Consider the following 23,095-nt stretch of genomic DNA (forward strand, 5'->3'; position numbering starts at 1 on the left):
CCAGTGCCCCGCCCTCGTCCCTGTCCCCATCCCAACCCTTCCTGAACCCTCCCATCCTTTATCCTCACCCTTTACTCTTCCTACCTTTTACTCCCCTCCCCAACTTAGCCACCCTTCCTAACCTTCCTACACCCTTATATTTCTCATCCTCACCCTTTTCTCCTTCTACCTTTACCTTCGCCAACCCAGCTATCCTTCCCTCCCCACCCATCACAGCCCTACCATTTCCTATTCCCACCCTTTCTTCCCACTTCAACTTGCCACCATTCTACCCAACCTCGTCCTGTCCCCTTCTTTTCCTCCTACCCATAACGCCCTACCCTTCCTTCCTATACTCCCACACAGCCCCAACGCCTCTCCCAACTCTGTCCTCTTTACCAAATCTTTAGACACCCCTCCTGTCAACCATCTACCACTACACTTCTAATATCGCTATCACTATGCGCAATCTCACTCTCCCCAATGCTTTGACTCACCAAAAATCTCCTCCCCGCCCACCATAACCCTACCACACCCTAACTAAATCTCCCTAACCCAGCCAGTCTCTTCCCAACTCTCCATAGCCCTACTGCACCCGAGCTCATTCTCTCTAACGCCCCAACCCAGTCAAAACCCCCTTCCAACCCACCGTGACCCTACCACACCCTATCTCACTCTCAACAAAGCCAGTCTCCTTCCCACCCATCCTTCCCCCACCACCACACACCACCTCACTCTCCCCTACCCAGCCAAAACCTCCTCCCTACCCGTCGTAACCTACCCCCTCCCCGGTCCGCCTCGCCCGCCGCGCCCACTCACCTGATGTGGCGGTAGGCGAGGTTGAGCTGCACGGGGTTGACTGGGATCTTGGCCCTCTCGGAGCTCGACACTCGCACAAGCTCTATTTTCGGCCGCTGGGGCTCCGGCCGCGCCTCCGAGCACATGACGTCACCGCCCGCAGGACACGCCCACCTCCTCCTGCGCTGCGCGAGGGACATAGGCGTGAGTGACTGAGGGTATGTAGGGAGGGTGAGTTTGAACGGTTAGCGGTGACACTTATGTACTACTCGTAAGGTTGGTTATACACGTTTCCTGATGATGATGATGAGGAGGAGGAGGAGGAGGAGAAGGTCGAAAGAAGAGCCGGACAATGACAATAGAGTAGGGGAGGACCATGGAGGTAGAATTCTACCTCCATGGGGAGGACAGTGTAGTGCAAGGAAGAGGGAAAAAAGTAGGGGTTGGTGTTGAATCTTAAATGGATGAAGAGGAAGACAATGAGGAGGAAAGAAGAATGGTGATAATATGATGGTGATGATGAGTGTAAGTTTTCCAGGCTTCCGTAATACAGCCTCCAAGGATAAGGTTGGTTGAACACGTTGTCTGAGAGATCAATTACCATAGTTATAATAAATGCAACCCGTGAACTATCTAGATGATGATGATGATGATGATAAATTATTCGATTGCCTTCCAAGGATAAGGTTGGTTGCACACATCGTCTCAGATAAAAAAAATTACATTAGTTATCATATATGTCATAAATGTAACCCAGGAACAATCTCTAAGTTCTCTCTTACATCTGTTTGGGATCCGATATCTTAGTATGTTAAGCTGAGTTCATTAAGCTGTCATTAACGCCACTTTCAGGGATAAGGTTGGTTAATTGTTCTCGTTGTCTGAGTGATAGATTACATTGCTTGTCATTAATATCTCCATGAAGTCATGAAGTCAGAATCAAGACCTGTTTGGCGTCTGATGTGTTAGTGAGTTAAAGCGATTTGATCAAGTTGTCTGGTAGGTGATGTGGTGTTGATGCTAATGAATGAACACAGCTGGCCTTAACGCTGCACCCGCCCCATTAAAGCCCCCGCGCTACATAATACATTCCATTTAATATGCAATCTGTTACTAAGAGCACCTGCTACTGACCCACGGCCGGTAAACTGCACTCAGCATGCGTTGCAAGTCTGACACATTATCGTGAGAACCAACACTTGCAAGCCGCCACTCGTGAAATTAAGTAATGCAAAAGAACGATGACATTGAATTTTAAGAACTATCCTTATCGCGAGACTGATAAAGCAATATAGGAACTAGAGAAAAACAAGAGACACGAAAAAGACTCAACTGACACGCTGAAAATAATAATAGTGAATAAATTAAAATTAAATATATGAAATAAAATAAAATAAATAAAACAAAAAAAATAATATTAACGCGTAAAAAAACAACTCCAATGCGCACTACATATCTGGCAGCGACACACACACACACACACACACACACACACACACACACACACACAGAGAGAGAGAGAGAGAGAGAGAGAGAGAGAGAGAGAGAGAGAGAGAGAGAGAGAGAGAGAGAGAGAGAGAGAGAGAGAGAGAGAGAGAGAGAGAGAGAGAGAGCACAACAAACAAGTAACAACTCAAAACAAAACACCTGTACTTCGCCTTTTTTCTTCTTCTCCTCCTCCTCCTCCTCCTCCTCCTCCTCTCTTCAACACTCCCTCCTCAGAAGCCCACAAGCGGCCTCTTATTCGCCTCAGTACTTCCTTTTGTTCCTAACTCCCTCAATGGCTGGTGTGCAGGAGGAGGAGGAGGAACACAAGGACACACAAAGGAAGAACAAACAACAGCAGACCTGATGGTCCTTACGAGGCTGTTTGTGACAAGGAGGAGGAGGAGGAGAAGGAAACATGGAATGACAGGCAACAGAAAGCCTATTAGCTCATTACGAGGTTGCCTGCTGTAGAGCGGTGATCAGCATGACAGTCGCTGGGAGGAGGAGGAGAAGGAAGAAGAAGAAAATGAAGAAAAAGGAGAAAAAGGAAAAGAAGAAGAAGAAGAAGAAAAAGAAAAAGAAAAAGAAAAAGAAAAAGAAAAAGAAACTGTCCACTCAGCAGATGAAGGTTGCGTCCCACTCCTACACCCACCGTAAACATGTATATAATTGTAACCCCGGCAGAAGCTTTTAAATAGCTCCCCAACGGTCGGGGGAACTTTAGCATAGAAAAATAATACTGCCATGTACTAATGTACTGAACATGTTTAAATAAAAAAAAAAAAGAGGAGGAGGACGAGAAGGAGAAGGAGGAGGAACAAGATGAGCAAGAACAGGATAAGAGGTATGAGGAACAAGCAGCAGGAAGAGGAGGAGGAAAGATGAGGAGGAAGAAAGATGGAGATAAGGACAAGGATACAGTCTCTCTCTCTCTCTCTCTCTCTCTCTCTCTCTCTCTCTCTCTCTCTCTCTCTCTCTCTCTCTTACTTTACTTTACAAATTAATAGGTATTGACGGTCAAGTAAACCAATGGATCGCGAATTGGTTGAGCAACAGACAACAAAGAGTAGTGATTGACGGATTTAACTCAGAGTGGGCGCCTGTCACTAGTGGCGTCCCTCAGGGCTCGGTCCTTGGCCCAGTGCTCTTCATTATATACATCAACGACGTGGATGTTGGGCTCAATAACCGCATTAGTAAATTTGCAGACGACACAAAGATTGGTAACTCGGTTCTCACTGACGAAGACAGGCAAAGCCTCCAAGAGGATTTGCACAAAATTTCAGCTTGGTCGGATAGATGGGAGATGCCCTTTAACGTAGACAAGTGCCAGGTCCTTCAAATTGGAACGAGGAATAAGAAGTTCGAATACGAAATGCGCGGCGTTAAACTCAAAAGCGTTCAATGCGTCAAGGACTTGGGGGTCAAAATCGCGTCAAACCTCAAATTCTCACAGCAACGCATCGATGCAGCAAATAAAGCGAACAGAATGTTGGGCTTCATTAAAAGAAACTTTGTATTCAAGAATAAAGATGTAATACTCCCGCTCTACAACAGTTTAGTCAGACCCCACTTGGAATATGCGGTACAGTTTTGGTCTCCCCACCATGCAAAGGATATTGCTAAATTAGAAGGTGTTCAGCGTCGGGCAACGAAAATGATCCCTTCCTTGCGCAACAAATCCTACGAAGAAAGGCTTTCTACCCTTAACATGTTCTCTCTTGAGAAACGTCGCCTCCGAGGAAAACTGATCGAATGTTTTAAAATACTTAATGGTTTCACGAATGTAGACAGATCAACATTGTTTATGATCGATGACACTTTGCGCACGAGGAACTATGGCGTAAAACTCAGATGTAGACAAGTAAATTCAGACTGCACCAAATTTTTCTTCACCAACGTTATAGTGCGAGAATGGAATAAGCTTCCACCATCAGTGGTCCAGTGTAACACGATTGACTCCTTCAAAAATAAGCTCGACCGTCACTTCCTTCAACTTAATATCAACTAGAGTAGAAATGCAACGTTTTGGAGTCTTCTGATTAATGTAAAATCACTTAGGTTTAAGGACAGACCACCAAGTCTGGACCATGGGGTCTGTGTGGTCTGATTTTCTATGTAAATTCTATTCTCTTCTCTCTCTCTCTCTCTCTCTCTCTCTCTCTCTCTCTCTCTCTCTCTCTCTCTCTCTCTCTCTCTCTCTCTCTCTCTCTCTCTCTCTCTCTCTCTCTCTCTCTCCTTTCAATCGAGCTATAGTGTTTCTCTTCCTTGCATTCTCGCCCTTGACATTTCATTACAGTAATTATTTTCATCATTGTTATTATTTTTTACACCGTTGTTATAATTATCTCTCATTTACTTCTGTCATTATTATTATTATTGTTTATTTCCTCCATACGCTCTTGAGAGAGAGAGAGAGAGAGAGAGAGAGAGTCATAAAGTGAAGACAGGAGGAGGTGAGGGAGCACACAGACACATTCATTGAGTCTCTGGTTTCGGTTCTTAGCAAGTGGTTTAGTGTGCCGGAGAAACGTATTGCGTAAGTCCTCTATTATATTAAACTACTGCTATTGAGTCCCCTGAGAGAGAGAACTGCAGCAGGGCCAACAGTGAGGGAAATGTCCACCCAACAGGTAAAAGCGGCTGCTCACAGGTGGCGAAGAACATGCCCCACACCACTAGTGATGCTAAATACACAGTGAACAAGTGTAAAGGGCTTTTGAAATAATGCACAAGAAAAAGTGACATTTTAAGCCCTGAAAAGTGCACAGAGAAACATATGCTACTCGAACGATCGCATAAAGTGTCGTCGGCAAAATACAAATATGTTGTGTACTATAGATTCGTCAGTTTAAATAAAGAGAGAGAGAGAGAGAGAGAGAGAGAGAGAGAGCATAGTCATTTAGAAATTATACATCAAATTAAATCACCTGCATCATACAACCATTAAATTACTATTATATTTTTCCTACGACCCATTCACTTGTTAAAGACGTGTAATGTATCTAAATACACCCACCCACATTTGATAAGACTCTGGGAGAAGTTGTGGGTATTTCCATGAATAGTTTTAACCCCTTGACTGTGGATTTCCTACAGTTAGACCTCGCCAAGCTACAGGAATGGAACAAAAATTTGGCTGCTACAATTCAATGAAGAAAAATGTAAAGTCCTGCACCTTGGGAGGGGATATCCAGCACACCAATACCACATGGGAAATACTCCACTATCCACCAAAGAGCCAGAGAAAGACATGGGAGTATATGTTACCGGGCTACCAGTGAAGGCCAAATCCGTGCCAATCGCAGCGGACGGGGTTAAGAGCCTCGTGATAGCATGACATTACATCTGCACCATGGATGTGAAAGACACTCATGGGAACCCAACTTATCTCCTTTGTGGACTTTGGAAATCTTGTTGTGAGAACCGAAAGCGTCTGAGAATACGGTTTTACTAAGCTCGGTATTCTCAGACGCTGCCGCCTCTCACATCAACTATTTCCAAAGGCCGAAAAGGAGATCAATCGCGTTCTAATGAGTGCTTTTTGTAGGCTCATGGAACAAAAGAATGATAAGACGACCAAAGGAGTCATAAAACTGCCTTTGCAAATGCCCAAAACTCCTACGAAAGCCTTGTCAAATGTGTGCGTTTTTTGGGCTTCGAAATGTTTAACGCATCGAACTCCATCAAGTACTTTTTCCTGAGACCACAGAGAAGGCTAACCGGGTTTTCATGGCTGACTTTTCCATTTCAAGGTGCAGAGGCCGTGTACAACTATCACTAGGATCACAAAACAGCCAATGATAATTCCACCAACTTCCACAAGAGGCTTTTCACCCGTCCGTTGAGACTGGCATGGATTTGGCCTTCACTGGTAGCCTGGTTACATATAGTCCCAGGTCTTTCTCAGCCTCTGTGGTGGATAGTAGAGTGTTTCCCATGTGGTATTGGTGTGCTGGATATCCCCTCCCAAGATGCAGGACTTTACATTTTTCTTCATTGAATTGTAGCAGCCACTTTTTGTTCGATTCCTGTAGGTTGGTGATGTCTTCTGGTAGGAAATCCGCAGTCAAGGGGTTCAAACAGGCGAACTGAGGGGCCGATACGTTTAAAAATACAGACTTAGGAATATGGCCCTCAGTTAGCTTCTCCAGATTTCGCCAGTACTACGTATTCCCAGGAGATCTCTCGTTTTCTTTCATGCTAATCCCTTCACCTGGATTCATATTTTCAGGTAGATCTTCGAGCAAACTTAAGTGGTGTATGTTGCTTAATATTTAGGATCCGTTCGCATCATAGTCAGCAATACGAAGGTACATGAGGCGTGACAAAAAAAGTATCTATAGCGTTTTCCCTAAGAGGGGTAAGTAGAGTAAATGTACTGATCTTAAGGTATACAGTTATGATAATGCTAAAAAAAGAATGATATGTAATGTGTAGACTATTCCTGCGTTGCTCTCGATTTCCCGCTATTACTTTTTTTTATATTTCCTCCCCCGCTGAGAGAGAGAGAGAGAGAGAGAGAGAGAGAGAGAGAGAGAGAGAGAGAGAGAGGAGTGGAAAGTGAGATTGGCTGGTTGCTAAGCTGTAACCATGGTAGTTTCTCTCTCTCTCTCTCTCTCTCTCTCTCTCTCTCATCGAGTGTTGCGTGTGTGTGTGTGTGTGTGTGTGTGTGTGTGTGTGTGTGTTCATCCTTTTATTGTTTTACTTCAAAATAAATAGTTGACAAAACACACAACGGGATTCCTTTTATTAGATTAATCATCATCACCAATGTCATCACCATCACCACCACCATCAGAATCATCATCACCATCGTCATTACCATTACCACCACTATCATCGCCATCATCATCATTATCATCACCTTCACTACCTCTAACATTACAATAATCACCACCACCGCCACTATCATCACCATCACCACCACCATCAGAATCATCATCACCACGGCCACCATCATCGTCATTACCATTACCACCACTATCATCACCATCATCATCATCATCATCACCTTCACTACCTCTAACAACACAATCACCACCACCGCCACCATTATCACCATCATCATCATCATCATCACCACCAACGTCATTACCTCTCCATACATTATCAGCACCATCACCACTTTGGCTACCATTATCATCACCACCACTACCACTCCCATTATCACCATCATCACCACCACCATCATCACCATCATCATTATCACCATTAAATTCAATAATGTCATCTATAGTCAATATAACACGCACGTAAAATGAACACAATCACCATCTTCTACCTCTCAGATAACGATAGAACCCCCATTATCACTGCTCCGTTTTGCTTCCCTTCCTCCTCCTTCACCTCCTCCTCCTCCTCTTCCTTCTCCTTTACCGCCACCACCACAAGCCTTCCCTCCTTCCCTTCCTCCCTTGTTTCCCTCTCTCCCTCTCTTCTAATGCAGGTATATTATGACCTGGCTCTCCCTCCCTCCCTTGTCACCTGTTGAAGCCACACCCACCTTTTATACACTCTTCCTCTCGTCCAATTAATTAACGTAAAACACCTGTGATGAAGGTACTGATTAAGGGCACAAGGTAGAGTGAGGTTAATGGCCTTTTGGGCATTTTTCACCTGTGTGTGTTTATTCTTCGTTTTTTTAAATATATAATAAACCATAATGTGTGTGTGTGTGTGTGTGTGTGTGTGTGTGTGTGTGTGTGTGTGTGTGTGAGAGAGAGAGAGAGAGAGAGAGAGAGAGAGAGAGAGAGAGAGAGAGAGAGAGAGAGAGAGAGAGAGAGGAGTACGAGGGGAAAATAAATGATTGAAGGAGAAAGAGGAGAGCAGAGGAGGGAGAGAGAGGAGCCTAAGTGAGTATGGGGCTTTGCGGCTCCTTACCTATTGAAGCCGTGGGTGCAGGTGTTCGATAGAAGGGGCTGCGGGGACTAGCACATAAGCAGACCCCCGCGGCAGTGCACCGAGGGCCGGAATATACGTGTGTGTAGGCAAGGCCACCGCTTGAGTCCAACTGAGGGGAGGCAGGCCGCTGAGTGAGGGGAAGAGGAGGAGGAGGAGGAGGAAGAGGAGGAGGAGGAGGCAGTGAGTGGCTAGGAGAGTGGGGGCAGGTTAAGGGATGCTGAGGTAGAGGACGGGGAAAGAGAGGAGGTAAAGAGACAGGAAGGGACGCTGATTGAAAATAAGATGGAAAAAATATACTAATGTCAGGTGCAGTGATGGAATTTGACGTAATAAGAACATAGGAGAGAAGAATTAAATGAAAGGAAGGAATGAAAGAGAGGCGGAAGAAAGAAAGGAAGGATGGAAGAAAGAAAGAGAGGAAGGACGAAATGAGGAAGGGAAGGGAAGGAAAGAGGGGCGGAAGAAAGGAAGGAGAGAATGAATCAAGGAAAGAAAGGAATGAATGGTATCGAGTGGGAGAGGACAATAGCTAGTCACTGATGGAATGGTTATTATTAAAGATGAGTTGGGAATACGGAAAAGGAAAAAAGACAGGCGGTAGCTATGTTAACGAGAGAGAGAGAGAGAGAGAGAGAGAGAGAGAGAGATCGTACACCCGCCACCCACGTCTTCGTCCTCCTCCTCCTCCTCCTCCTGTAGTATCGATCATGCTATGCCACAGACTCCCCTGAAGGTCCTCTTAACGTCCTTGATTACTTTGAAAATATGGACAAGTGAAAAAAAGAAAAAACTAATTTCCTCGACATGGTAAACAGAAGCGCATCGGACGCCGCCAGCACGCCCACGGAGACACGCGACACCCTTTAATAGGCGATTGGATTTTTTGAGAGCAGAATCAGAAACCTTTAAAATGCAAATTATAAATTCTTCGTCGATACTCGTGTTACGCTTTTCATCAAGACTTAAGTTTGTTTACATTATTAAATTTTATTGCTTTGGTATATAAAATCGGTAATAACCTACAAAACACTACCCAACCAAGCACTTACATATGATTGCTTTGGTATTTAAGAAGATACTTTATTACCTTCTAAACGCCGGCAAAAAACACTTGTGCTCTGTCATGAGTCATTATTCAGGGAGTGGCCAGTGGAAAGCTACCGCGGAAGTCCCCTCCATTTTGATTGAGAGAGCGGGAAGAAACACATGAAGGCGGGAACGCGCGCTATTTCAAATCATTTCGTTAATACTGCCAACGCTGAGCTATGTGTGGGCTGCATGACCCACTATGACCAATTGCATGCGTTAGGTTATTAATAAATAACAATCCATAGCCGTTAGGGCGTTTTTAGCGTAAGTGTTGCACAGAAAACGAGATGCCGTATGGCGAGAGCTGGCATCTTGACCGCGGAACCCGGCCTGAGCAGTGTGGGACGGCCGCCATCTTCCAAGTCATCTCCTGCCCCAGTGCCCAGACTTCGACGCGAGCGGACGTCACCTCCCGCCGTCCTCCCACAATACGTTCTCCATTGTGGGGTTTTCCTGTCTGTAGTATCCACAATTCCAGAGTGATTGTATACTCAGGTCAAGGGAAGCCCGTGGGAGGAAGGAGGGCACGGCACGTTGCAGTGAGAGGAACGAAAAGAGGACAAAAGGACTCCAGGCACGGACCACGAGGAAGACCAGGTGCAGCTAAGTAATCTAATTCCTAGGATGTTTTAGCATAGCTACTAGGTTGCTGTGTGCTTGGTGTTAATTAATTATTCTTAATTTCCAGCGAGTTTCTTTGTTGTTTTCAATAAACTTAAGAGCACGTTTATCTGGCTTTTGCTTACCCTATGAGAGATGTGATTGGTCATAGTGGGTCATGCAGCCCACACATAGCTCAGCGTTGGCAGTATTAACGAAATGATTTGAAATAGCGCGCGTTCCCGCCTTCATGTGTTTCTTCCCGCTCTCTCAGTCAAAATGGCGGGGACTTCCGCGGTAACTTTCCACTGGCCACTCCCTGAATAATGACTCATGATATACTCGATGGCTTTGGTGCATAAAAATTACATTATATCACCTGCAAAATGCTGCCAAATCAACCACTTCTGCCCTCCTCGTCCTCGTTCTGCTTCTCCTCCTTGCATGGCGTCGGTCCTAAATTCATGGCGTCGGTCCTAAATACATGGCGTCGGTCCTAAATCCATGGCGTTGGTCCTAAATTCAACCTTTAGTAGCGTATTTACAAAAGAGAACATAACATCGATTCCAGCCCCGAAGAAAATTTTTCAAGGCCCTGAAGAACATAAGCTTGCATTGACCGACATTGATATCAGCGAAGTGCGTGCGTACCTGCAGAAAATAGATCTAAATAAATCTCCGGGCCCCGACAATTTATCTCCTCGCATGTTGAGAGAATGTAGTCAACAGCTAGAATTACCCATAACATTAATATTCAACAAGTCATTAGCACAGGCCAGTGTGCCTCTCGAGTGGAAAAAGGCCAATATTACCCCGATCTTTAGAAAAGGAGATAAAAAACAAGCCAGTAATTATCGTCCTATCAGCCTTACGTCTGTCCTAATTAAACTATTCGAAAAAATGATCAGGGATAAAATGATCACTTTCCTTGAAACAAATGATTTGATAACTGATAGTCAGCACGGATTTCGTAGTAATCGGTCTTGCCTTACCAACCTATTAACTTTTTTCAACGATGTTTATACATGTTGGGACGCCCGAAGCCCATATGACGTAATTTACCTAGATTTTCAGAAAGCGTTTGATAAAGTTCCTCACGTTAGGTTTATTTCCAAACTGCGTTCCCACGGTATTAACGACCATCTATGTGCGCGAATTCATGACGGGCTAACCGACAGAGAACAACGTGTAGTTCTTAATGGTGAAGTATCGGATTGGCAACCCGTCACCAGTGGCGTGCCCCAAGGTTCGGTCCTGGGGCCAACACTGTTCATAATTTACGTGGACGACTTAGAAACAGATATTCTATCAAAAGTAGCCAAATTCGCCGACGACACCAAATTAAGAGGTTCGGTAATGAACAGTCAAAGTTGCGAAAACATTCAATCAGACTTAATAAGACTTGCCGACTGGAGTGAAAAATGACAAATGAGTTTTAACGTTGATAAATGTAAAGTAATGCACATAGGTGAAAAAAATCCTAACTTTAAATATCAGATTCAAGGACATGAGCTCAGCGAAGTAAAACAAGAAAAAGATCTTGGTGTCATTATCAGTAACACTCTTAAAATGAGTGATCAATGTTCTGCAGCGAGTAAAAAAGCCAATATGATGTTAGGATTAATCTTAAGAAACTTTGATTATAAATCACCCGAACTTATGAAGAGATTATATTTAGCATTTGTAAGACCACACCTAGAATACGCCGTTCAGTTCTGGTCACCGAACTATATCAAAGATCAAGTTTTGCTAGAAAGGATACAGCGACGAGCAACCAAACAAATTCCAGCGCTCCGAAACTTGCCATATGACGAGCGTTTAAGGCGTTTAGATATGTTTTCCCTAAAAAAGCGAAGGATAAGAGGGGACTTAATTGAAGTGTTCAGAATCCTTAATGGATTCGACAACATTAACCCAGATAGTCTATTTCAGAGAGACACCAACACAATAACACGCAGCAACGGTATGAAGTTAAAGGGAAACCGATGTAACACATTGGTGCGCAAAAGTTTTTTCAATAATAGAGTCGTCGATCACTGGAATAGACTCCCACCGTCAGTAGTTAGCACACAGAGTATCAATAGCTTCAAGTCTTCATTGGATAAGTACTTCAGGGATATAAGATTATACTGACCCTTCTTCGCATGTTTTCAGACAGATTGCAGCAAGACGTCAACCTATATTCATATAATTCTCCCCCACAACCTAGATTGCAAGTAACGAAAGTCAGCAATAGAGTAAAGCAACAGTTAATGTCCGCATGACAGGTAGAGTGAGGTGTGGGTGCAGTAAGGTGACAGGTTACTGGTGCGTGCCTAGTACCGCCGGTAAAACGAGGATCAAGCCTCCACCTGTGCCCCTGAAACTACACCTCACCCATCGTGAGCATTAGGGGGGATCCTGAGGTTGCCCTGTGCAGGCCACTCGTCCTCTTCCATTCTCCTTGTGTTTTTGTGTTCTTATGTAATGAAGTCATTTTCCCCCACAGCTTAGGTTACCAGTAGTGTAAGTTAAGGGTAGTAATTTCCTCTTATTTCTCTCTTTACTGTAAAATTTCCATGTCCCTTTCTTCCTTAAAGGTACATGGTGTTCTCTTCTACCTATTTCCTGCCGGCACGTTGCCGGAGGGAAAGGTGGGTGGGGAGGAGCCTTCATCTTTTCTGTCCTGTTCTACCACACGTAGATTACTAGTAGTAGCGGTAGTAAACAGACACCCTCGCCATAGACCGATAGGTCTTCTGGTGTCTGTTCTTCCTATGTATTCCTCCTCCTCCTACTACTACTACTACTACTACCACTACCACTAACACTACTACTACTAACACTACTACTACTATTACTACCACTACTACTACTACTACTACTACTACTACTACTACTACTACTACTACTATTACCACTAACACTACTACTAGTACTACCACTGCCCTGACACAGACTCGAGGCAAGGCTGAGGTCTGTCCACTGCCCTGCTGGAGTAGGCAGGAAGACACCTACCGAACGGGCGCAAGCCACTCCCGGTGAGGTATATATGGGAGGTGAGAAGGGAGCTGAAGCCCTCCAAAGACCCTTCCCATGTCCTCACTAACCGTTTCCCTATTGTCTCACCAACACCGGAGAGTAGTTCAGCATGCTCTCTAAAGACAGATCCTCTCTTTATCCACACCACACTACATTCACACAACATATACACCTTTTCCCAAAATCAAAATTTCAAAATGGCGCACATACACCAAGCCTCGGAGTCCCCGACTGGGGGGGGGGACCACAAATTCCCCCAGGGAGGACTCCCCTTCTGGCTGCCGACCCGAGAGGTGTCTTGATAACTCCTCGAACCTCTTTCTTCTCAATTTCTGCAACATTCGCGGTCTTCTCTCTAATTTTCATTCTGTGGAACATCATCTCTCCTCCTCTAAACCTCACCTTCTCTTCCTTACCGAAACACAGGTTTCTGAGGCTACTGACAGCAATCTCTACTCTGTTCCCTCCTACTATCTCTATCCTAAATTTCAATCCAAAGCTGGATGTTGCGCCTACGTGCGCAACGACATCACTTGCTCGTGCCCACGACCTTGACTCTTCTGAATTTTCCACCATCTGGTTAAGACTTCACTGTCATTCTATTACTAAATACATCTGTGCTGTTTATCTCTCACCTAACTCTACCAACTATGTAAAATTCTTTGACTATTTGAATTCTAAAGTGGAGCACATCTTGACCCACTCTCCCTTCGCTGAAATCTCCATCCTAGGAGATTTCAATGTTCACCACCAGCTTTGGCTTTCATCCTCTTTCACTGACCATCCTGGTGAACAAGCCTACAACTTTGCTATCCTCAACGACCTAGAGCAGTTGGTCCAGCACCCTACACGTATTCCCGACCGTCTTGGAGATCGGCCCAACATTCTAGACCTCTTCCTTACCTCAAACCCTTCTGCTTATTCTGTCAAACTGTTCTCTCCGTTGGGCTCCTCCAATCACAATCTTATTTCTGCATCCTGTCCTATCGCTCCTGTACACCCTCTGGACCCACCGAAGAGGCGATGCTTCTGGCATTTTGCTTCAGCTCGGTGGGACGACCTGAGGATGTACTCGTACTTTTGCGATCCCGTGGAATGATTATTGCTTCCAGGATAGAGACCCCTCTGTGTGTGCTCAGCGCATCACAGAGGTGATTGTCTCTGGAATGGAGGCATACATTCCTCGTTCTTTCTCTACTCCTCACGCTAAAAAGCCTTGGTTTAATCACGCTTGTTCTCGTGCTGTCAATGATAGAGAGGTAGCTCACAAAAGGTACCAGAGCCTTCAAACTAATGCTAATTATGAACTTTACATTTCTGCCCGAAATCGTGCCAAATCTATTCTCCGACTAACCAAAAATTCTTTCATTAATAGAAAATGTCAAAACCTTGCTTTCTCTAACTCTTCCCGTGACTTCTGGCATCTAGCCAAAAACATCTCCTCCAACTTCACTTCTTCATCTTTCCTCCACTCTCAGTCCTGACGGCAACACTGCCGTCTCATCTATCTCTAAGGCTGAACTCTTCCCTCAAACTTTTCTAAAATCTCCACTCTGGACGATTCTGGGCATATTCCTCCTACTCATCCCCCTCTGACTCCTTTATGCCTGTTATAAAGATTCTTCAAAATGATGTTTTCTATGCCCTCTCTGGCCTCAATCCTCAGAAGGCTTATGGACCTGATGGAGTGCCTCCTATTGTCCTTGTGCTGTCACCCTGCCTGGTCAAACTCTTTCGCCTCTGCCTGTCAACATCTACCTTTCCTTCTTCCTGGAAGTATGCCTTCATACAGCCTGTACCTAAGGAGGGTGACCGCTCCAATCCCTCAAACTACCGTCCTATTGCTTTACTTTCTTGTCTATCTAAAACTTTTGAATCAATCCTTAACCGGAAGATTCAAAAGCACCTTTCCAGTTCTGACCTTCTATCTGATCGCCAGTATGGGTTCCGCAAGGGCGTTCTACTGGTGATCTCCTACTTCTTAACTGACTCTTGGTCATCCTCTCTTAGCCGTTTCGGTGAAACTTTGCTATTGCGCTGGACATATCAAAAGCTTTTGATAGGGTCTGGCACAAATCTTGCTTTCAAAACTACCCTCCTACGGTTTCTATCCTTCTCTGTACCTTTATCTCCAGTTTCCTTTCTGACCGTTCTATTTCTGCCGTGGTAGACGGTCACTGTTCTTCCCTAAATCTATTAACAGTGGCGTCCCACAGGGTTCTGTCCTATCTCCCACTCTTTTCTGTTGTTCATTGATGATCTTCTTTCCAAAACGAACTGTCCTATCCATTCCTACGCCGATGATTCCACTCTGCATTATTCAACTTCTTTTAATAGAAGACCCACCTTCAGGAACTTAACGACTCAAGGCTGGAGACTGCAGAACGCTTAGCCTCTGACCTTACTATTATTTCCGATTGGGGCAAGAAGAACCTGGTGTCCTTCAACGCCGCAAAAACAGTTTCTCCACCTATCCACTCGACACAATATACCAAACAACTATCCCTATTATTTGACAACACCCAGCTATCACCTTCCTCAACACTAAACATTCTCGGTCTATCCTTAACTCAAAATCTCAACTGGAAACTTCATATCTCATCTCTTACTAAATCAGCTTCCTCGAGGCTGGGCGTTCTGTACCGTCTCCGCCAGTTCTTCTCCCCTGCACAGTTGCTGTCCATATACAGGGCCTTGTCCGCCCTCGTATGGAGTATGCATCTCATGTGGGGGCTCCACTCACAGCTCTTCTGGACAGAGTGGAGGCTAAGGCTCTTCGTCTCATCAGCTCTCCTCCTCATACTGATAGTCTTCTACCTCTTAAATTCCGCCGCAATGTTGCCTCTCTTTCTATCTTCTATCGATATTTCCACGCTGACTGCTCTTCTGAACTTGCTAACTGCATGCCTCCCCCCCTCCCGCGGCCCCGCTGCACTCGACTTTCTACTCATGCTCATCCCTATACTGTCTAAACCCCTTATGCAAGAGTTAACCAGCATCTTCACTCTTTCATCCCTCACGCTGGTAAACTCTGGAACAATCTTCCTTCATCTGTATTTCCTCCTGCCTACGACTTAAACTCTTTCAAGAGGAGGGTATCAGGACACCTCTCCTCCCGAAACTGACCTATCTTTCGGCCACCTCTTTGGATTCTTTTTAGGAGCAGTGAGTAGCGGCCTTTTTTTTTTATTAATGTTTGCTTTTTGTGTGCCCTTGAACTGTCTCCTTTGCTGTAAAAAAAAAAAAAAAAAAGACTACAGCAGCGAGGTCTTGGTTCGGGAAGCAGCCACTATGTATACGTTAAAATTTAGCTCCATGAGTTTTATGTTACCGGTATGGAATAAACCCAATTATGACCGTAGACTTTCTCGTGGCCACTCAACTCTCGTCTTAAATTACATTATTTTTTCTGTCTTAGCCACTCTTCTTTGACAATCTATAAGTGGAACATGTATCCTCTTGCTTTCCGTTTTTTTTATTGCAAAATTATTCAGTCTAACCTATTCCTTCATTATTCATTACATCTCGCTGTCTACCCATTTATGCTATAGAAAAAAAAATATAGAACGAGGATAACGAATGGGACGGATACGTATTAAGATACATTAGAGAAACTGTATTAACACAGTGAAAACATCCCAAATGAATAATGGCACTCAGATGGCACGGGTTCGATCCCCGGCACTCAGCGGTGTTCATCTGGCATGTTTAGATAATTTTCAAGGGAGTGTGATTTGAGGTTTCAAATCCGAACACAAGTGACAGTCTTGTAGATGGGGAAGGCGGAGAGAGAGAGAGAGAGAGAGAGAGAGAGCAGACCCTATACAAGCCCACCATTCATTTATTAATTAGTGTAATCTTCAAAGAATGTCTAAAATAAGAACACAAGTGAGGTCGTGCGTGGAGGGAGGAGCAGAGAGGAAGGGAGGGAGAGGGGAGGGGGTGAGCGGCGCCCCTGTCCGAGCATCCATCAAAGAATTTCGTATTAACAAGAAAAATTAACAAGAACATTGACGAGGCGGATGGGGGTTGGGGGAGAGGAAGGGAAAGGGAGGGAGGGAGAGGGAGAGCAATATCCAAAGACTTTCGTATTAATAAGAAAAAAATAACAGGAGCACCAGCTAGGCGGTGTCAGGGGGTAGAAGAGAGGGAGGAAAAGGGAGGGAGAGGCAAGAAGAGGGAGGAGAAAGAGGAAGAGGGAAAGGAACATCTAAAGAATTTCGTATTAACAAGAAAAAAACAAGAATACTAGCGAGGTGGTGAATCTGTGTGGGGGGGAGGAAGAAGGAAGAGTGGGAGAGAAAGGGAAGGAGGAGAAGGAAGGGAGAGGAAGATCCATTCGAGTCTAATCCCTCCATCAAAGAAATGGTTTAAACTAATTAAGAACTTTAGTGAGATCGAGCGGTGAGAGAGAGAGAGAGAGAGAGAGAGAGAGAGAGAGAGAGAGAGAGGTGACCGGTAATAAAGTTACAGGGAAAAAAAGCCACAGAAAAAAAGCCACAGAAAAAAAGCCACAATTTTGGCTTGGAAAGAAAGTCAAGTAATCAAACAAAAATATTCAAGTCATATGCAGTCGCTAGACTGAAGGATGGTAGTGACCAACGAGGTTGAAGCATTTATTATTCCACCCTTCGCATATGTTGTTGGTACGGGCATTGTGGTTCATGGTGGCGTCATGCACTTTCCATAGGTGAGGGGCAAATATAGATGGAATGTGATGCATTCTCAGAGGCATCAGGGCATCACTGGATATGGCAACTGGCTGCTGCATTAGTCGAAAGGAGCCTCTAACATAAGTACAATCGAAGTACGTACCTGAGCAACTCCTCGGCTTCAGGTGGATCTTGCGGGATGACAGTTTTCAGGCTCATACCCTCATCAGCGTCCCCAAGGGGCAAAAAAAGCTAGAGCATCAGTCATGCCACAGAACAAACGAAACTCAGCACTAATATTATGCTGTGTTTCCATACCCAGTTCCTGGATCTTATGCCAAGTGGACTGCGTAAGATGATGGAAACAGCCTTTGCTTCGAGTCTTCAATCCATATAAATCACCCGTCAAAGAATCTGGGAATGGCTAAACACGAACACTTCTTTTTCCTGCTTCGTTTGGCCTGTACCGCTTTGTATCTTAGTACGGCAAGGTTGGATGTGGAGGGGAAGGCGAGGGAGAGGGATGGGGAGGGGAAACACACACAAGAGGCGCCTCGGTTTGAGTTCCCATCCGTCTAATTTGGCCATCAAGGAATCTGGTATGAACTAAACAGGAATATAAGTGAGATAGAGTCCATGGAGGAAGATGGGAAGACCGAGGTCGAGGAAGAGGGACGGGGAGGGAAAACAAAATTAGGCGCCGTTGTTTGCGTGCCCATACGTCTAATTTAGCCACCAAGGAATCTGGTATGAACGTCCATGGAGGAAAATGAGAAGGCCGAGGTCGAGGGGACAAGGAACGAAAAGGGAAAACAAAGAGGCGTTCCCATCCGTTTAATTTTCCCATCAAGGAATCTGGTATGAGCTGAATCCAATAGGCGCACCTAACATTACCAAATGTTGGGTACAAACTTGGCGGAGGGACTGTCTTTTGGGCGCCATTAAAGATAATGGCTAAAGAGTACCTTAGCCGGATATTTTGTTTTTATTTATTAATGATCCACGAGACATCCTAGAGTTAAAGCAAAGTGTGTACTTATCTTTGTATTCATTCAAACACAGTGGTAACATTTCTGTGGAGTCTGATTCACTTATTAGAGTGAAATTCTATTGTGATAAGCAGTCACAAATTCGTGTCCCAAGTAAAAATGAAACTAGTAATTTAAGTTTTGCCACCATGAAATATACATAAATAGATAAATATGAAAGCTCACGAAGTCACAATAAGTGACATCACCTGCTTGTGCAGTAAAAGTATGCTATTTTAGGTAAGATACCCGCAATATGGCAGGCTGCTGCTGCTGCCTCGGCCACAGATTATTGCCAGATTGTCATACTCAGCTGATTATATTTCCCGACTTCCTGCCCCAAAACTGTCTTTTGGGCTCCAGAAACGAAACTAATTTATAGTCATCGTTAAAAGAGTAAGATCCTGATGTTTCTTGGCAATAGTTAGGCGTCAGAAACCGTTAAATACTATGCTCTGAGTACGACAATCTGGCAACGGTAGCTATACATATTTCCATATTATTGTTCTGTTGTTTATTGAATGTAGTGTTCAAGAAAAAGAATACTCATAATTTTAGTTAGTTTTTGGTTATAAGGAATCTTTACGAAATACAAGTATAACATTACCTTCTTTTACTTAGGAAACGTCCTGAATCCTGGATCGGCTATGGTATTGTTAGGTGCGCCTATTGACCCGAGAACACCAAAATCGAGCTGTCACGCACGGAGACAAGATATGACACCGTCGCTCTTTCCCTTCCCCCCCCCCCAGGTCCCCTTTCCCCCAGGTTCCCTGGGGGCGCTGACTGTCAGGCGCATGGAGGTCAGGCGTCTTCAAATAGTTTCCAGATGTGTGTGTGTGTGTGTGTGTGTGTGTGTGTGTGTGTGTTTTACAACAAAGGAGACAGCTCAAGGGCATAAAAAAAAAAGCCCGCTACTCGCTGTTCCCAAAAAAGAATCAAAAGAGGCGGCCGAAAGAAAGGTCAACCTCGGGAGGAGAGGTGTCCTGATTCCCTCCTTTTGAGAGTTCAAGTCGTAGGCAGGAGGAAATACAGATGAAGGAAGATTGTTCCAGAGTTTACCAGCGTGAGGGATGAAAGAGTGAAGATGCTGGTTAACTCTTTTGGACAGTATAGGGATGAGCATGAGTAGAAAGTCGTGTGCAAGGCATGCAGTTAGCAAGTTCAGAAGAGCAGTCAGCGTGGAAATATCAATAGAAGATAGAAAGAGAGGCAACATCGCGGCGGAATTTAAGAGGTAGAAGGCTATCAGTAGGAGGAGGAGAGCTGATGAGACGAAGAGCCCACTCTGTCCAGAAGAGCTGTGTGAGTGTAGCCCCCCCACACGTGAGATGCATACTCCGTACGAGGGCGGACAAGGCCACTGTATATGGATAGCAACTGCGCGGGGGAGAAAAACTGGCGGAGACGATACAGAACGCCCAACCTCGAGGAAGCTGATTTAGCGAGAGAGGAGATATGAAGTTTCCAGTTGAGATTTTGAGTTAAGGATAGACCGAGGATGTTTAGTGTTGAAGACGGTGACAGCTGAGTGTTGTCGAAGAATAGGGGATAGGTGTTTGGAGGATTGTGTCGAATTGATAGGTGGAGAAATTGAGTTTTTGAGGCATTGAAGGACACAAGGTTCCTTCTGCCCCAATCGGAAATGATAGCAAGGTCTGAGGTTAAGCGTTCTGCAGCCTCCAGTCTGGAGTCGTGTACTTCCTGTTGAGAGGGTCTTCTATTGAAAGAAGTTGAATAATGCAGAGTGGAGTCGTCGGCGTATGAATGGACAGGACAGTTTGTTATGGAAAGAAGATCATTGATGAATAACAGGAAGAGAGTGGGTGAAAGGACAGAGCCCTGTGGAACGCCACTGTTGATAGGTTTAGGGGAAGAGCAGTGACCGCCTACCACTGCAGAGATAGAACGGCCGGAAAGGAAACTGAAGATAAAGGAACAGAGAGAGGGATAGAATCCGAAAGAGGGCAGTTTAGAATGCAAAGACTGGTGCCAGACTCTATCGAAGGCTTTCGATATGTCTAGCGCAACAGAGAAAGTTTCACCGAATAATAATAATAATAATAATAATAATAATAATAATAATAATAATAATAATAATAATAATAATAATAATAATAATAATAAATGGTTTATTCATTTGTAGGCAGCCATAAGGCTGAAAATACACAAAATTCAATACAATGAGTTTCAGGTGATGAGTAATGGGGAAAGTGGGTATGGTGAGCGCACACACACACACACACACACACACAATACAAGATGGCGCCACTATAAACACTCGCCTGCGCCAGAACGGGCTGGGCCGACCATCAGGCCCCACCTGGAAGAATCCTTGGGCCGACCATCAGGCCCCACTGGGAAGATGCCTACCGGTGCAATAGGCAACAACGTAAAAAAAAAAAAAAAAAAAAAAAACATTCAATGGCTGACCTGACTCCTACACCAGGTGTAGAGATTAGCGCGACCTCATCTGACCGACACACCCAGGCCGGCCACGTGTTCTCCCCATGGAGGTAGGATTAGGAAGAGGCGGCGCGCGGTGGGAAAAAGTAGAGTGCGCCATCTTGGGACTGGCAAGAAGCAGGTGTCGGCCGCTCCTAGCCTCACCTAGGGTTAGCTTTGACTTGACTGCGCCCTACCTAGACCTCACTATAGACATGAATCACTGCATTCAGTCATTCGTCAAAGTCAATGGACTGTGTGTGGACGTGCCTCGCGGGCTGCTCACGATGCCAGTGTCCTGTGCTGCACACGGCTGCAGCGCGAGGTTTGATAAGGAAAAATACCCTACACTTACATTTCACAACTAAGTAATATTAGGTGTAATCTAAAACTAAACTGAGGTGAAGATAAACTACGCAGTAACTGATAAATGGAGTAAGATTTCATTATTAAACTACAGACTTCAGCCACTGAGTGTGATGTTACAGCTTCTTATTAGGTATTATGGAATGAAATCTTCTTAAAAGTAGTTGTCCTAGCAATGGTGAATATAGATAAAAAAAATAATAAACTTCTATCGTCAATATAGGCATTCCTTAACACTTATTATAAAATCTTAGTTATATGCGACAAGTGAAAGTTGATCCTTCACTCACTAGTTAAAGTAAGGGATAGAGGAAACTTGGTATATTCTTCTGATGGTGTTATTGATATTTGTTTCACTTCAGAAAAAAAATGTTCAGAGAAAGAGTGTCAAGCAACAATTTAGGGCAGGGGGCTCTTAGTAGGTTAGTTATTTCAGTGCTGGCTTATTGCAACCAAAAAAACATATTCCCCACCATAACTAATCACAGGTGCTACTTTGGCCTGTTATCTACGTGTCATGAATCTACTTTGGTATGCGATCTACACTTTATATTGCGATCTACGTGTCATGAATCTACTTTGGTGTGCCATCTAAATGGTTGATGGATGGTCTAGACTCTAGATCAGTGGTTCCCAACCTGGGGGCCATGAAGTAATATGAAAATTATGGTTTTGATTCTTTTAAAGTCAATTCTTATGCAGTTTTTCTAATGCACTGCAGTACCTAAAGATGATTATCTCTTACATATCAATAAATTGGAATCTTTCCATATAGTGTTCTGGTCCTATAGCTATTGGCACCATTACACAATTCATAACTAGCAATAACTGAGTCTGAAAAGATGACAGACACTGAATGGGGCCATGGAGATTATTATATACTGGTCGGGGGCCACATAATAGAAAAGGTTGGGAACCACTGCCCTAGATGGTCTTGAGTGTCTCTAGAGGGTAGTAGAGATGGTAGAGAGGTAGTTAAATCCCGGCTCAACAATGTACAAGAACAAGGAAAACACCTTTCGTGGTTTCGAGAGAATGTCTGGTTAGAGTGTCGAAGCTCCGGTCCCGAACAAGGAAAACACTTCAACCAATTATTGAGAGGGAAGTCACTGAAGGCTCAATAATCCATTCCGACGACTGGCCAGCTCACTCTAATTTAAACCAAATCAATTTTCGTCATTTTTCCGTAAATCATCAGGAGCATTACGTCGATCTTAACACCGGAGCACATACACAAGGAACTGAAAGATCCTGGCTTGATGCTAAGATTCCTATATTGAAAAAAAAAATGAGAGGCTGCAGTCAAAGAATATCTCAATCGCACCTAGACAACTTATGTTGGCGGATGATGAGAAAAGAAGCTGATGTATGTGCTGTTTATCGCTAGAATATTAATAGAATTTTCAAAATTATTTTTAATAAAATGTTCTGTTATATATATATATATATATATATATATATATATATATATATATATATATATATATATATATATATATATATATATGTTATAATATGTTTTTTATGTAGATATCATTTCAAAATAAAACTTGTACGGTGTAGATACTTTTCCTTGTAGATAACAAGCCAAAGTAGCACCCTAGTCACATGTATGACACAGACCCTCAGGAAAACCACCTGCGTCTGTTAGTTAAGGCAGTTGCTGAGACGTATTTGCAGGTACGGTTTAAGTATGATGCTACACAGATAACTAATAAATTAGGA

The 23,095-nt window shown here is 44.1% G+C and overlaps 1 protein-coding gene across 5 annotated transcripts in view; it reads right to left on the reverse strand.

Annotated features, from left to right (window-relative positions):
- Window positions 1–8,290, reverse strand: part of LOC126981580 (uncharacterized) — a 77,577-nt gene extending 69,287 nt beyond the window's left edge. For 2 of the 5 annotated variants that reach the window (XM_050832990.1, XM_050832988.1), the window contains exons 1-2: window positions 8,149–8,290; window positions 799–962 (exon numbers count right to left, since the gene is read on the reverse strand). In XM_050832990.1, the coding sequence (XP_050688947.1) occupies window positions 799–923 (125 nt within the window). In that variant the 5' untranslated portion in view covers window positions 924–962; window positions 8,149–8,290. Of the gene's footprint in view, window positions 1–798; window positions 963–8,148 lie in introns of those variants that run through there. The other 3 variants (XM_050832989.1, XM_050832993.1, XM_050832991.1) reach the window with 3 other exon arrangements.
- Between the last annotated feature and the right edge of the window lie 14,805 nt (window positions 8,291–23,095).

The sequence above is a fragment of the Eriocheir sinensis genome, chromosome 48, assembly GCF_024679095.1.
Source record: "Eriocheir sinensis breed Jianghai 21 chromosome 48, ASM2467909v1, whole genome shotgun sequence".
NCBI classification, from domain to species: domain Eukaryota; kingdom Metazoa; phylum Arthropoda; class Malacostraca; order Decapoda; family Varunidae; genus Eriocheir; species Eriocheir sinensis.